Here is a 12937-nt window from a genome sequence, read left to right as displayed (position 1 = left end):
TCCAAATGAATGAGCCCAGTTTTCCTTGTAGTTTTTTAATTAAGGGTGCTGGAAAGGATAATGGGATGGCATTAAATAGAAAAGTGACCTTAGGGAGCACTATCATTTTCAGGAGATTCACTCTCCCGTATATGTTTAGAGGCAGAGAGGACCAACGTTGCAATAAAGCAATTGTATCTTTAATGATCCTTTCTAGATTAGTTTTGGGGATTTCATCTATCTCATTAACCAAGTGAATTCCCAGGTACCTCATTTTATTCTTCTTCCCTAACGAGCTAGACTGCTGGTTCCATTCCATTATTTCCGTCTTTTCAGCATTAATTGCGTACCCCGAAATGTTACCAAACCCCATTGCAAGATCTAATAGTCTAGGGATTGCCACATCCGGATTTATAGTATACATTAACAGGTCATCTGCGTACAAAGCCAACTTAAACTCCATTTCCGCAATCTTAAAGGGTTTAATTATAGGATCGGCTCTTAATAAACAAACGAAGGGCTCTATATACAAGTCAAACAAAAGGGGGGATAGGGGACATCCCTGACGAGTGCCTCGGGAGATATGAAACTGCTCTGTCAGAGAACCATTTACTAGGACCTTTGCTGTTGGGTCTGAGTATAAAAGCTTAATGGCTGTTATATAGTTCGTCGGAAAGCCAAATTTTTCCATCGCCAACCACAAGTAGTTCCAGTCAACTTGGTCGAATGCCTTCGCAGCGTCTACTGCTACTATGGTCAGAGGCAGTTTCTTTTCTTGAGCTACATCAATGGCAGCCACCACTTGAAAGGTCAGCTCATTGAGCTGCCTGTCCGGGATGAAGCCCCTTTGGTCGCAATGTACTACAGATTTTACTACCTTTGCTAATCTCGTAGCCAATACCCCCGCGAATATTTTATAGTCAACATTTAGAAGTGAAATGGACCTGTAGGACTCTATCCTACTCGGGTCCTTATTTGGCTTCTATCCAGGACTGCGAGAAGCAGATATTGATCACAGACTTGCACAAGGTATGTCTATGGTACCTAGGCATATGAGAAGGGTGCCCTCAGAATCCGTCTCAAGCCCATTCCCAGAAAAGGCCTACTTCACTCAAAGGCTTCTGGAAAGGCAAAATCGAGGTCGAAGGACAAGCATAAGACAACAAAGCATGACTCAGCCCCATCCCACCACTCTTAATCCCTCAAGAAGGTGAGAGGGAGTCAATATAAAAGTCACACCCCTTCAAAGTCCCTGAAATCTGAACTGATTTTGCAATTGGCTGCGGCGCTCCTCGAGCTTCCAGGGCTGTCAACTCCGAAGTAGAAAGTGGCCGTCAAGAAGATCACGCTGCAGATTTGTGGTGCGATTTTGGCTTCCTCTAGCATACCTTCTGGCCCCATGGAGCCACCGAGGACTCCAGTTGGAATACCACCAGCGCATCTGCCCCCATGGAACTGGCTACCAGGCATGCACTGACTCACTTGCCAGCACCACGTTCCATACTGGTTCAAGCCACCCGGGCACCAGTTCCAACTCTGACTGTATAACCTTTTACTGATGCCCTTAAGGCCCCAGGATGCACAAAATGTCCATGTCAACCAGTCATTCGACTTGTGGCTTAGTAACATATTCTTGCTTCTTGTGATCCAGACTTTCTTACTAAACACTTTGCACCAGAATCCTGATTCTGCAAGCGTCAGTGAGTAAGATCAATTCAAATTATTTTCTGACTAATCCCCTAGGGAGAAAATAGACAGAATGAATGCTTTAGCAAAACGAATGTTTTCAACAGCTAGCATGGCCCTTAGATCCATCAAGTTGATTTGCTTATTAAGCAGGTACAAATGTGCATTATAGCACATGGCCAGCGAGATGTTGCCAGTGGTTCCAGAAGACCTCAAGGCTTTACTTGGTGCAGAGGATACATAACAGCCATGATGCGGCAAAATATGTACTCCCGGCCAGCCCTGACACTGTTGTCTGCATTGGCAGAAATACTGCCATAATTGTCATGCACAGCAGGCACATCTGGATGAGGTCAACCTGAATTTCTGGTGGTTTCGGGCATCCCTAATCAATATGCCCCTTAATGGATCCAAGTTTAACGGAGAACAGGCAGATTCTGTCTCGTTCTGCACCATTGCTTAATTCTTGGGATTATTGGCATCTGAGAAACAATTGCCCCATCAGTTCTGGAAATGTAGGCACTACTCTCCATGGGTTGTACAGCAATCGGCTAAATCCTTTTAAGTGACGGGTCTTTGATTCTTCAAAAGGGCAACCCTTTTCCTTTATTTTCTTCCGACACAACTTCCCGCCACACCATAACGAATTTCGGAGGAGTACTTTGCAATCCTGATGCATTAAGAAGTCAGTCTTAAACTCTTCAAGGGTGGCATCGAAGGCATGCCAGACTTGGATAAAGGAGAAGATTGCTATTTGCGCTACTTCTTTACTCCGAAGAAGGTCGGGGGTGTCAGGCCTTTTTTGGATCTTGGCAAATAGAATGTCTTTATGTGAAAGGACATGTTCCAAATGTACACCCTAGCTCAGATCCTCTCTGCTCTCCACCTAGGAGGCTGGGTGGTGTCCCTGGGCTGGTAGGATGCTTATTTCCATGTACCTAAGTAGATCTCAAGACGAAAGTGAATTAGTTGATGCAATTGCTAGTCGTTGGTTACCCCTTCAGCCTTGAGGTGTTATTCCTTGCTTAAGCTATTGGAGCTTTCTTTGGATGCAGAGGCCAACTTTTTGTGAAGTTGAAAAGTTGTAAAATAAAAACGGGGTCACTCTAGGTAAAACTTGGAAGTGTTTAGGTAAACTGTCAGATCTGTAGAACTGTCGGTTTCACCAAAGCAGTTCATCATTATAGGTTGATAGCTTCAAACTCCACACAGGTCAATCCTGCTTGAGGTTGCCCGTTATAGGAAAGAGTTAAGCAAAAAATAGCCGCTTCTCATTTGACCGCAGATGCCCATGAACCTCCTTAAAAGCCACTGTGTCTGATGTGAGCTTCAGGTCTTATGGGCTGATATATTGAGTATCGTCTTTTCAAAGACATTGATTTAGAGCGAAGCTACCTTTCTTTTCTAAATTGGTGATCACATTTAATTGAAACAAATGTATTAAATTAGCAGCTTGTCTCCTAAAAATGTATCCATCAAAGGCAGAGGAGAGGTTGCACAGACTACACCTACAGAGCGCACACAGTCAACATATCATGAGATCTGATAAAGACAGGATGAACAGGCTGATTTTACTGCATAGGTTAGTGCCGCCAAGTGTGCTGCGGTAATGAAGCACACGATTTATGATAAGGAAAGTGTCGTGCCTCAGGGTGTGCTTTGGGTCAGCAACGAGGGCTCAGCCTAAAGGACAATATTCTTCCAGAAGAGGAGTTCACTCCGCTGCTTTTTTAGAGAAGTGTGGCTTTTGAGGAGACCTGTAACTCAGTCACTTGGCCTTATCTGCTTATGCATACTTTTTCAAAACATTATTTCCTTGAATCAGATGCCACGGCTGAAGTCTAGTTTGGAAAATCAGTTCTTCAGCTTATTTTCAGGTTGATGTGCTTCATGTTACTTACTCTAGATCACTTTATTTGAACTTGTTCGGTATGGCTGAGTAACCGTTCTTAGAAGGCGGCTGAGCAGAGGAGTAGTCATCAGAAGGAAGCGTTACATTCCTTTGGTACTTTTAATTTGAACATATACTGTGTTCTCACTGCAATGTTTTACTGACCACTATGTCCCCTCAGTCTTCAGCGCTGCAGAAAACTACTGGACTGGAAAGGTCTGAGATCGGAAGGGGTCTGTGGAGTTGTGCCATTTATGCACTCTGTGTTGTTGTGTCCAGTCACTGTCCGCGTCATTTAGCACCAAAGCAACACGTGGCTCAGAAGATACTTCCCTGCACCGTAGGATTATGTGAACAATATTTGCATGGTCCAAAACTGAAGCTGAGACATTTCAGATACAATATCTGCAGAAAGATCACGGTATCCATCACATCCAGCAGTACCAAAAATACAGAATTTTTGCCACCATCTCATATTCGTGTCCAACATTTGAGAATTTCAAGTTGCTACAGTGATAAGTGGACCAATGCTGAATGTTGTTAACTCTTTCTTAGAGTTTGTGGTTTCTTTCAGTAATTATACGAAGAAAGGTTGGTTTTGATAGAGGCTAGAATGAGTGTCCAGGGAAACTTTCTGTGCTGCATCCAGTTAACATGTTTTTTTCTCAACATGCATGTCATACTTATTACATGATACTCAACAAATCCCAAATAAAAGCCTTTTGCTCTAACAGTACTACCGTGCGACGCAAGAGTTTAAATAAACACAGTTTTAAGGTTGCCTGTTGCATAGGAAAGGAAAGAAATGCCTAGGTTCTAAAAAAAATATATGGAAAAGGAGGCTAAAGGTAAGAGGGTAACATATGGAAATGATTTGATGAAAACGGTGTTATTTCGTTTGCAGTTAGATGTTTTAATAATGAGCAAAATACAAGGATTTTCTTTCAAAGATCATACTCTGTTAGTTAATCGTCCCTTTGAGCTTCCAGCAGTTGCTAATCTTTCTAATTTTTAGATGAAGTTTCCTGCTTCTCAATGAACTCACCCTGGCAGTAAAGGAACCTGCAGGGAAACGCTTTTTGAAGGTATTATTTTGTATTGTAATTGCATTTATATATCAGTTAACTTACTACCCTTGATGAGGCGTCGAAGTGCTTTTTCGTCAACTTGCAGGATACTCCAGAACCCAAAAGGATTAGTGGTGAATTAGCATAGTGAAAATATTAAATTAATTTTAGTGGTGGATATTTTTGTCTGTTATTTGGATTGAGAAGGATAGTAGTGGGACAAAAGAGGGAAAGGTTTGCATTTAAATATCACTTGCTACCCCTGATGAGGTGTTGAACCGCTTTTTGGCAAGTAGCGCGCTTCTTCGGTGTCATACGGGCCCTCCTATTCCTGCCTCAGCATTATTCCTTCGCCTCAAAGTTGATGGAGTACTCTGAAGGTGAAGTCCCTGTCCTTGATGGGACAGTTGTTCATAGTCCTGCTGTCTCTTCCTTGGCTGGGGGCTCTGTAGTGTCGGTGTAGCTTGTAGGCATCCATTGGAGACAGTGAGATTGGCACCCCAGTGCATTCTAAAGCTAGCCAACCTGCTTATAAAGTTACATTTTTGTTATTCAAGTAAGTGGTGCTTTCGTGCTGTGTATTCTTTCCGTACCGACGAGTGGAAAATGGTTTCTTGTTCATTCCAGGGTATGTGCTGACGCCCGCATTTCCAATCCGCACAGTCTGCTCTCCCGTTCCTCTCATCCCAGACGGATCTCCCATCCCCATGGCCTCCACAGGTCATTCCGCTTTACGAGTCTGCCACAGCGCCTCTGTCTGGCCGGCACCGCTGGGGAGAGTGGTCGGAAGGAATTTACACACTTAGTTTTATTTCCCCGCCTGAAACGTATTTCTGTGGCCGCAAACTGTTCCAAAGCAACGCGCCTCTTATTCATTTACTTTACGTAGCATAGCGTGGTCTGGGAGGGTGCGCTTGAATTTGGAGAATTGTTTTGTCGGTTAAGGCTTGTATTATTAGTTGGTTATCTTCATTACGCAAAACGTGACTCATCCTCACCCTTGACCGCTTCCTCGCGTCATGCAGTAGGTCTTGGAGGACTAGTAAGCGGGACGAGATAGTAGTGCACACGTGTTAAACCCCTCAGCATAATTTGAAAAATGCCCGTCTTGTTGTCTTGCCAATGAAGCCAAAGGCCGGTCTCCCGGTCCGACCGATGTGAGCTTCATGTAGCACCTCTCAGACGGCCTTCTTTATACGTCAGATGTGCACTTTCCGCCCATTTCAGATCTGACGTGTGTGCATAGCTTATGGAGGAGGCCCCCCGGACAGGCTTTTGTGAGGGGTCAGCATCCCGCGATGCTCATTTAAACTGCATGCTTGATGCTTGGGGGCAGCAGACTGGTCCTTAACCTGCAGGCTAGTCTTATGCCGCCGCACCCAATGGCAACAGTGTGGGTGTACCCTTTATTACAATTTACCCCAGAATTTGTCTAAGAATGCCATTGGGTGTATTTGGACCTTTGCAGTTCTGTATTACAGGCACTGGCCTGCAGGGACTTACTTTTGTTTATTGAAATCAGTTTGTATAGTGTTGACCCAGCAACAAGAGTGCTTTGTAATGCTTTATGCATTATGCATTACAGAGGAAGCCCGAACAACTAACATGAAAAACATGTCAGTAATACATCTCTCAGAGATAGGATAGAGGTGAGCATGTTAACTTGTTTATCTATCTGCTGAGATGAGGTTTGGCGAAAACAGAATATGTTACAGGTTAGCCCGCCCTCCGGGATACAAAGTTCTACCATACCGCAAGATACTAGAAAAGGCTTGTTTGAGTGTTGTAGACACCCACTGCCCAGCTGGAAGACCCTCATATATGATTCCCTGCATGCAGGCGGTTGATGTACCAACACAGGCTCAATGCTTTTTGCGACCCCAGTAAACCTTCCCACCGGGTTTGCAGTAAAGCAAAGGGCAGTGTTTCATATGATATATAAATACCCATACCGAACCTCACCTGGTCATTAGCGGGTGCAATAAAGTCCTAAACCCAGGAGTTTTCTTCTGTTACATTTTGGCAAGCCAAAGCTGCTGAAATATAATGAGGAAAATCAATGCAGTAATTGTTAAGAAAATGTGGATTTTGGGCAAAAAGTACCAACATGTGCGTCTTATTCCCCATTCCAATGGAGAAAGTTGTAATTCTGTATAAATATTGCACCCAGAAAATTCCGAAGCTCGGGTTATCTGTTTATACAGGATACAATAATTATTGCATAACTCTCCGGGGACATCACATTTAAAGCCTTAAACTCAATCCTTCGAATACAGAGATAGTGACAGCCTGCCAGCGCCCAACACACATGCTGTCTGGCCAACTTGTTTGAGGGCCTATTCTAATCCCCTCTTCAAATGCTTTTATCTAGTACTTGACACCGCTGATTTTGCTGTCTCCAAGCATGCTTCTTGACTTCGAAGCTTGAAGGCTACCTTGGCCACGCTGGGATTCAGACTTGTGACCTGCAGATTGCAGCTAGCTGATGTAGCAGTGAGAATTCTGAGCCATCTTTCCCACATCTTGTGCAATGCTGTTTTTACAAAATGAAATCTGTCTCTCGTACCCCAATCTCCAAGGGAAATTGTGTTTCTTAATGGTTTCCCTCATGTTACCTTTCTTGCTTTGCTATAACAAATCCCCACAGTGAAAGTGACTTTTCATCCAGACAATAAGCCACTGGTAGGGGTTATCGACAACTAGAAGAAATGCCAATTATTAAGGGTTTGCATTAGATCCCATTGCACATTGCAAGAGGATCCTTCACTAGCTTTTAACTGAGAGAAGTGTGTGCTTTAGGTAGCAACATACCTTATTTCCTATCAAGTTTCATTGGCTCTTTACTTAGTCAAGGGTTTGCTTTGGATCCTAGCCCACATTAGCAGAGGAACGTATGCTAGATCTGTTCTGAGTGAAAGGATTTGATTTGGAACCCAACGTACCTTATTAGAGGATCCTTCAATGTCTCTCTATTCAGTGAAATATATCTTCTAAGAGGACCCTTTACTGGCTCTTTAATGGAGAAAGGTTTTGCTTAACATCCATTTGCATTGTTCCTTTCATAGACATTAACCATCTTCCAGTTCTCAGAGATCGGCATTGAATTGACTCCTTGTGGTCCTGGTCTCTGGGAGGAAGAGATTTTTCAGTCATAACAACCAGTCGCTGGAACTCTCAGTCTCCGTAGATCTACCTCCTGGATCAACATTTTGAAAACATGAAACCTTCAAAATAATGTATATGTATAAGATGTATGTAAGTGGCCAAATGTGATCAATTACTTTTTGATCGTATCTTGTTTAAAGTTATGTGGCATGTTTCTTTGTGCAATAGAAGTCATAACTTAGTTGACATGTTCCTTTGTTTTTAGGTTGTGATGGCCCCCCATGAGCCCTCTATTGTGTTTGTTGACAATTACATCAAGCTGCTAGTAGATTGCAACACAGAAACATTCCAGAAAATTCTTGACATGAAGGTGAGCAGATGGGATGATAGTATCCTGGAGAAAGTTTTGATGAGTTTCTTCATGTTGGTATTTGACCCTATTTGTTCATAGTAATACTAAGCGGAACATGCATTGACAGGTGACTTGTGGTTGTTTTTGATGGGTAGTCTTCAAACTGGTGATGAGGCTGAAACTACCACTGAGCTCTGAAAACCCACAATAGTTTGTGATATTTTGTACTCTTACACAGATTTGTTGGTGTAAATGAATCGCACAGTCTGCTTGAACGGACTTTAAACGTGATTGAACTGTAAAGTAAAACTCTAAGAGAGTCCTGCTTTGGGGATGGATAAGGGGTACAAGGTTAGGAAGGAAGAGGACATGTCTTCAGTCTTCCGTCACTGGAGGTACTTCTCCACTCTCATCAAAGTAATGGCTGTGTCTGGTAAGAATCTGGGCCTTGGTTGGTGGCTATGACACACACTTGCCCTTGATACAATAAGAGCCTCGCACCCCCTACACCGTTTGTCCCTGCACCTGTCCTGGACACCCCAACAAGGTCTAGCAGAGAACGCTCCATTGCAACCTAGCAATGCAAACCAAAGTAGCACATTGCAATGCAAACCTTAACAGCACCTGGTAGTGCACCTCTCACATCACCTATCACTACATATCTCAACACAACCATGCCCTTTGTACCCCAACATTACCTTGTTTTTCAGCCTGTAACACAACCTGGACCTGCACATGCCAACACAACATGGTCCTGCACACCCCAACAAAATCTGGCCTAGCAGACCACCACACAACCTGGGTGAGAAGGCCTCAACATACAAGACTATACTTACCCCATCACAAACTTGGCAGGGCGCGTCCCATTAAAATCTTGCTCGGGTATGCCCCCCCAACCGTCAGGCTGGGCACTCCCCACCACAACCTGTTCTCGCTTGCCACAGAACACCCTGGCTTCGTCCGTTCCAGTACAATCTAGGTGGGCCGTCCTCTGCACAATTTGGTCAAGCATGCCCCTGAACAGCTCGGCTGTGTGCATCCCTGCACGATCTAGCCTCGAGGAACCCTCAGCATCCCAATTATGGCTGTATTTTACTGTATGTTTACTGCCAAACCAGTGGAGTGGAGGGCTCAGTTTCTTAGTTTGTATTATGGTGCATGGCATCCTTGCTACACAACTGAGGTCAAAGGCATGAGTTGTACTATTAAGGGGAGGTGTATCGCTGCTCCTGTTGGAGTACATCAGATCTGGTGGCTCTGGTTGCTTGAACGAAGTGTATAAACCTATGCATTTCCTGAACAAGGAAAGTGCATTGTGCAGTTTTGGGTGGGCATTGTCACACCTGTTTATGCCTTTGAGAGGACAGCATGTTATACCTTTTGTGGAAAAATCCACAAGATGTGGACTTATATATTTCTGCTTCACTAAGAACCGAGCATGCAGTAGTTGGAAGAACCCCTTACCAGTACCACCAAATCAGACTTTTTCTTTCAGAGAAGTCCATTTTCAGCATAGGACAAAAGGCGAGCCAGGATGCTCGGCCTATTACATTATCTTGAATTTGGCAATCTATGGCTCAGGTGGTAATGCATAACCTTCTTGTTGCAGTACCCTCAATTCATTAATGTATTCTTCTTTAATTTTAGGGTCTCAAGAGAAGTGAGCAAAGCAGCATGTTGGACCTGTTCCGTCAGAGGCTGCCGGCTCCTCCCGCGGGGATGGATAACACCAACTCCCTGTCCCTCTCGGCACCCACTCCTGAGCAAGAATCTTCTCGAATACGGAAACTGGAGAAGCTGATTAAAAGACTGTAAATGTAGTAAAGGCAGGAGCCTCCTGCTCTAGAAGAGGGGCAGCCTCTTCTCCGTCCACCCATTGACCTCGTCCCGGCTGCGTTGGGGCTTCACTGGGATCCCTGGTTTGCTCATAAACGACTATGTCAAATGCCTTCCACCACTAAGAATGTTTCAAGATCTTTGACTCTGGTTAGCACTTGTTCACGGCAAGGAAGGGGAGACTAGTGCAGCAAGGAAGGCACCAGCCCCATGCCGGATGGAGAGATCGAGCTGTCAGGATCAACTGCATGGAAGGACTGGAGTCAACCATTATTATTGACATAAAATTCAAGAACAGTGCGAATCGTAGCTTCAATGTCGCACTGCGTTGGATAATGCGAACATCAATTTGTTGAAATGATACTACTGTTGGATATGGGAATTGTGAACTTAGCTGCTTCGTGCAGTCAACGAACTGACTGTTTTTGAAGGAGTGCTCTGGTGCTGTCAGAATTGTGTCCTGTCTAGCTGGATGTGCACTGTACACACATCTGTACCAATCCATGCTCTCCAAAGTAGGTTACGGTGTTTATTGTCACAGAAGAGGATTCAGAGTTTCTCAGTGGACGTTACCAATGCATTCCAGTATAAGGTCATGTCCCGGTTTCAGGTTTATAAGATATCGTTTTGGCAGGATATATCCAGCTTGCTCTTAAGGTCTCACATTATTCCCTAGAGTGGACCCCGTGTATTTCTACCCTCATGCTGCACGGCCATTGCAAGTAGGCAAGAAGATGGGGCAATAGTTGAGCTAGAAGATTTAGATGCCTTTTCATATGCAGAAAAGACCTGAGTAAGAGCTCCCTTGAAGGCATCCAGCCACTCCAGTGTCTAGGTGGAGCCACCAATGTCATGCTTGGAGTCTGCAAGAGCTGCGTCTTCAGGGCAGAAGTCTTTATCCTCTCCAAAGTAAACTCTGGCATGGGGGCCCTCCGCGCCATCGCAGCCCCTTAATTTCTTTTTGCCCTGTGGTCAAATAGGTAGTGGATTTGTTGCCTACATTTTCCCTTGGTAATAGGTAGTCTTCCCTGTTCAACCTTAAGTAAACCTCTTCTAGTGACGCCTCCAAGACCCCGTCAATTATGTGTAATGAAACTTTTAACTTGGGTGACAGAAGATATTTATTTCTATTAAGAGATTGAGCTTATGATAGGAACATATACGGTATATAGGAATGCACATACTTTTTAAACATGCAAAGCAGAACAGGCTAGAACCCTTCCCTCTTGCTCCTTTCAGTGCAAGCCCTCTGCAGCCCAGGATGGGGGAAGTCATGAAGAGTGCAGGGGAGAAGGGTTCAGTGTCACACTGCAGGGCTTGGCCACACATTGTCTCGTGCCTAAAATGAGGCATTGTACCCGGCTCGACTAAAGACTGAGTTGGACCTTCACACCACCTCCTGTTTTGGAATCAAATTGATGAGTATCTCAGTGGCTCAGTGAGCGAACCCGGCGAAGCGCACCACTCCTGATGCAAGTCTCTGTTCATGTCCTCCACCTCTTCCAAGTGTTGGGTCGAAGAACTTACCCGGCGACCTTATGTCCACCTCTGCCATTGATGCCTCATTGGCGCTGTGCGTCCAGAATCAGGTTCCACCTACGGATAAACAGCAGGGGACTACTGTAAATGCCCCCTCTGCCTCTTGTGTCGGTCCGCACACTCGACACTTGTGTATAATTCACACCTGCAAATGGGCGGGTGTCCCTTTTGTTGGCTAAAGCTACGTCACCTAATTTTACTTTTCAGGAAACGTGTTGTGGCTTACTCTACTGTTCCCGCCTCCAATGGTAAAGTGGCTGACTGCTTCTCTTCCGCCTGGTCAAGCATCCTGTGCAAATTGCTGGTACAGATTCTACACTCTCTCATCACTACTACTCCGTGATGATGTAGTAATCAGCAGGTGCTCAATGTGTACACAACTGTAGGCTGACCACGGTGGCTTGGGGAATGCAACCCATGCGTTAATACGCCTGGTCCAAGGTTGCATGCAGCTGGCACCCACGTTTGGGGCAAACCTAATAAAGGCGTTTGCACCGACAATGGGATTTACTGGCCCAAATGTATTTGTGGCCTTTTATCACGAGAGTTCCGTGTCCTTTTAACTGTCAGTCACTGGTTCAAATATAATTCAGAATTCAATATCTTTTTGGTGGTCTGTGTGAAGTGTGTTGGTGGTTTATATTATTAGTTGTTATTTATTGAAGTGCTACGAAGCTGCATTTGAGCGCTGTTCAGAGATAACTTGGGATCCGAGTATGGGTAAGCAGAGGATTGGGTAAGCAGCAAAGAGGGAATAGGAGATATTGACTCCAGGTGAACTCCTGGGCTTCCAGGAGTTTGTCACAGCAGAAATGTTCGAATTCTGCGGGTGTGTGACCAATGCCTCACAAGCTCTACTCTGCACTTTATAGATGTAGCTCCAATATGAAACAGTGAAACTTTTTACTTCATAAAAGACCTTTGGTGTATTTTTTCAGATTAATAATGAACGGAGGTTTGTTCATCTTCTTTCAGTGCCCCCAAGCCTAGAAACATAGAATGTTTTTGCAGGCGATGGCCACTAAACCGACTCGCTGCGCCATTTTCCTCTGAATGCAGACCCAGCCACAAACTTCTTGAACCCCATGGCCCTAGCTCTTCCAATTAAAAATGGCATGACTGTTTCTAAGTGCAGGAACACATTTCTACGCCCCTTGCAGGAGAAACTATGGAATGTTTTTAGACTTGTGTGGCCAGGATACCGTGGTCGTCGCTTTTACCCCCTGAATCTGGAGAGTGGGGAAGTCATTTACATTGTCATCTAAATGAAAATAAAATGAGCATTTCAGTGGCAGCTCCTCCGCCGAGCATCGTACCACTGCTTTTCCGCAGTGTAAAAATGGAGCAATAAAAAGATAATAACTCGATGTTATGATCATTTTATTTTTCCCTGCTGAGGCAGTTTTGCGGGGCGGGCTGGGCTGGGCTGCTGTGCTCACAGAGTAGGGGGAGAACTGGTAGGCACTCTGTAAGTGTGCATGA

The 12937-nt window shown here is 44.6% G+C and overlaps 1 protein-coding gene across 1 annotated transcript in view; it reads left to right on the top strand.

Moving 5' to 3' along the window:
* VPS53 (VPS53 subunit of GARP complex) overlaps positions 1-12059 on the top strand; it is a 947455-nt gene extending 935396 nt beyond the window's left edge. Inside the window, exons 21-22 of the mRNA XM_086954994.1 lie at positions 7994-8098; positions 9728-12059. Of these exons, the coding sequence (XP_086811120.1) occupies positions 7994-8098; positions 9728-9895 (273 nt within the window). The 3' untranslated portion in view covers positions 9896-12059. The remainder of the gene's footprint in view (positions 1-7993; positions 8099-9727) is intronic.
* The last annotated feature ends 878 nt before the right edge of the window (positions 12060-12937 follow it).

This window comes from Lissotriton vulgaris, chromosome 2_1 (assembly GCF_964263255.1).
Source record: "Lissotriton vulgaris chromosome 2_1, aLisVul1.2, whole genome shotgun sequence".
Classification (NCBI taxonomy): domain Eukaryota; kingdom Metazoa; phylum Chordata; class Amphibia; order Caudata; family Salamandridae; genus Lissotriton; species Lissotriton vulgaris.
Note: the sequence above shows the minus strand (reverse complement) of the source record. Positions and strands in the feature narration are given on the sequence as shown.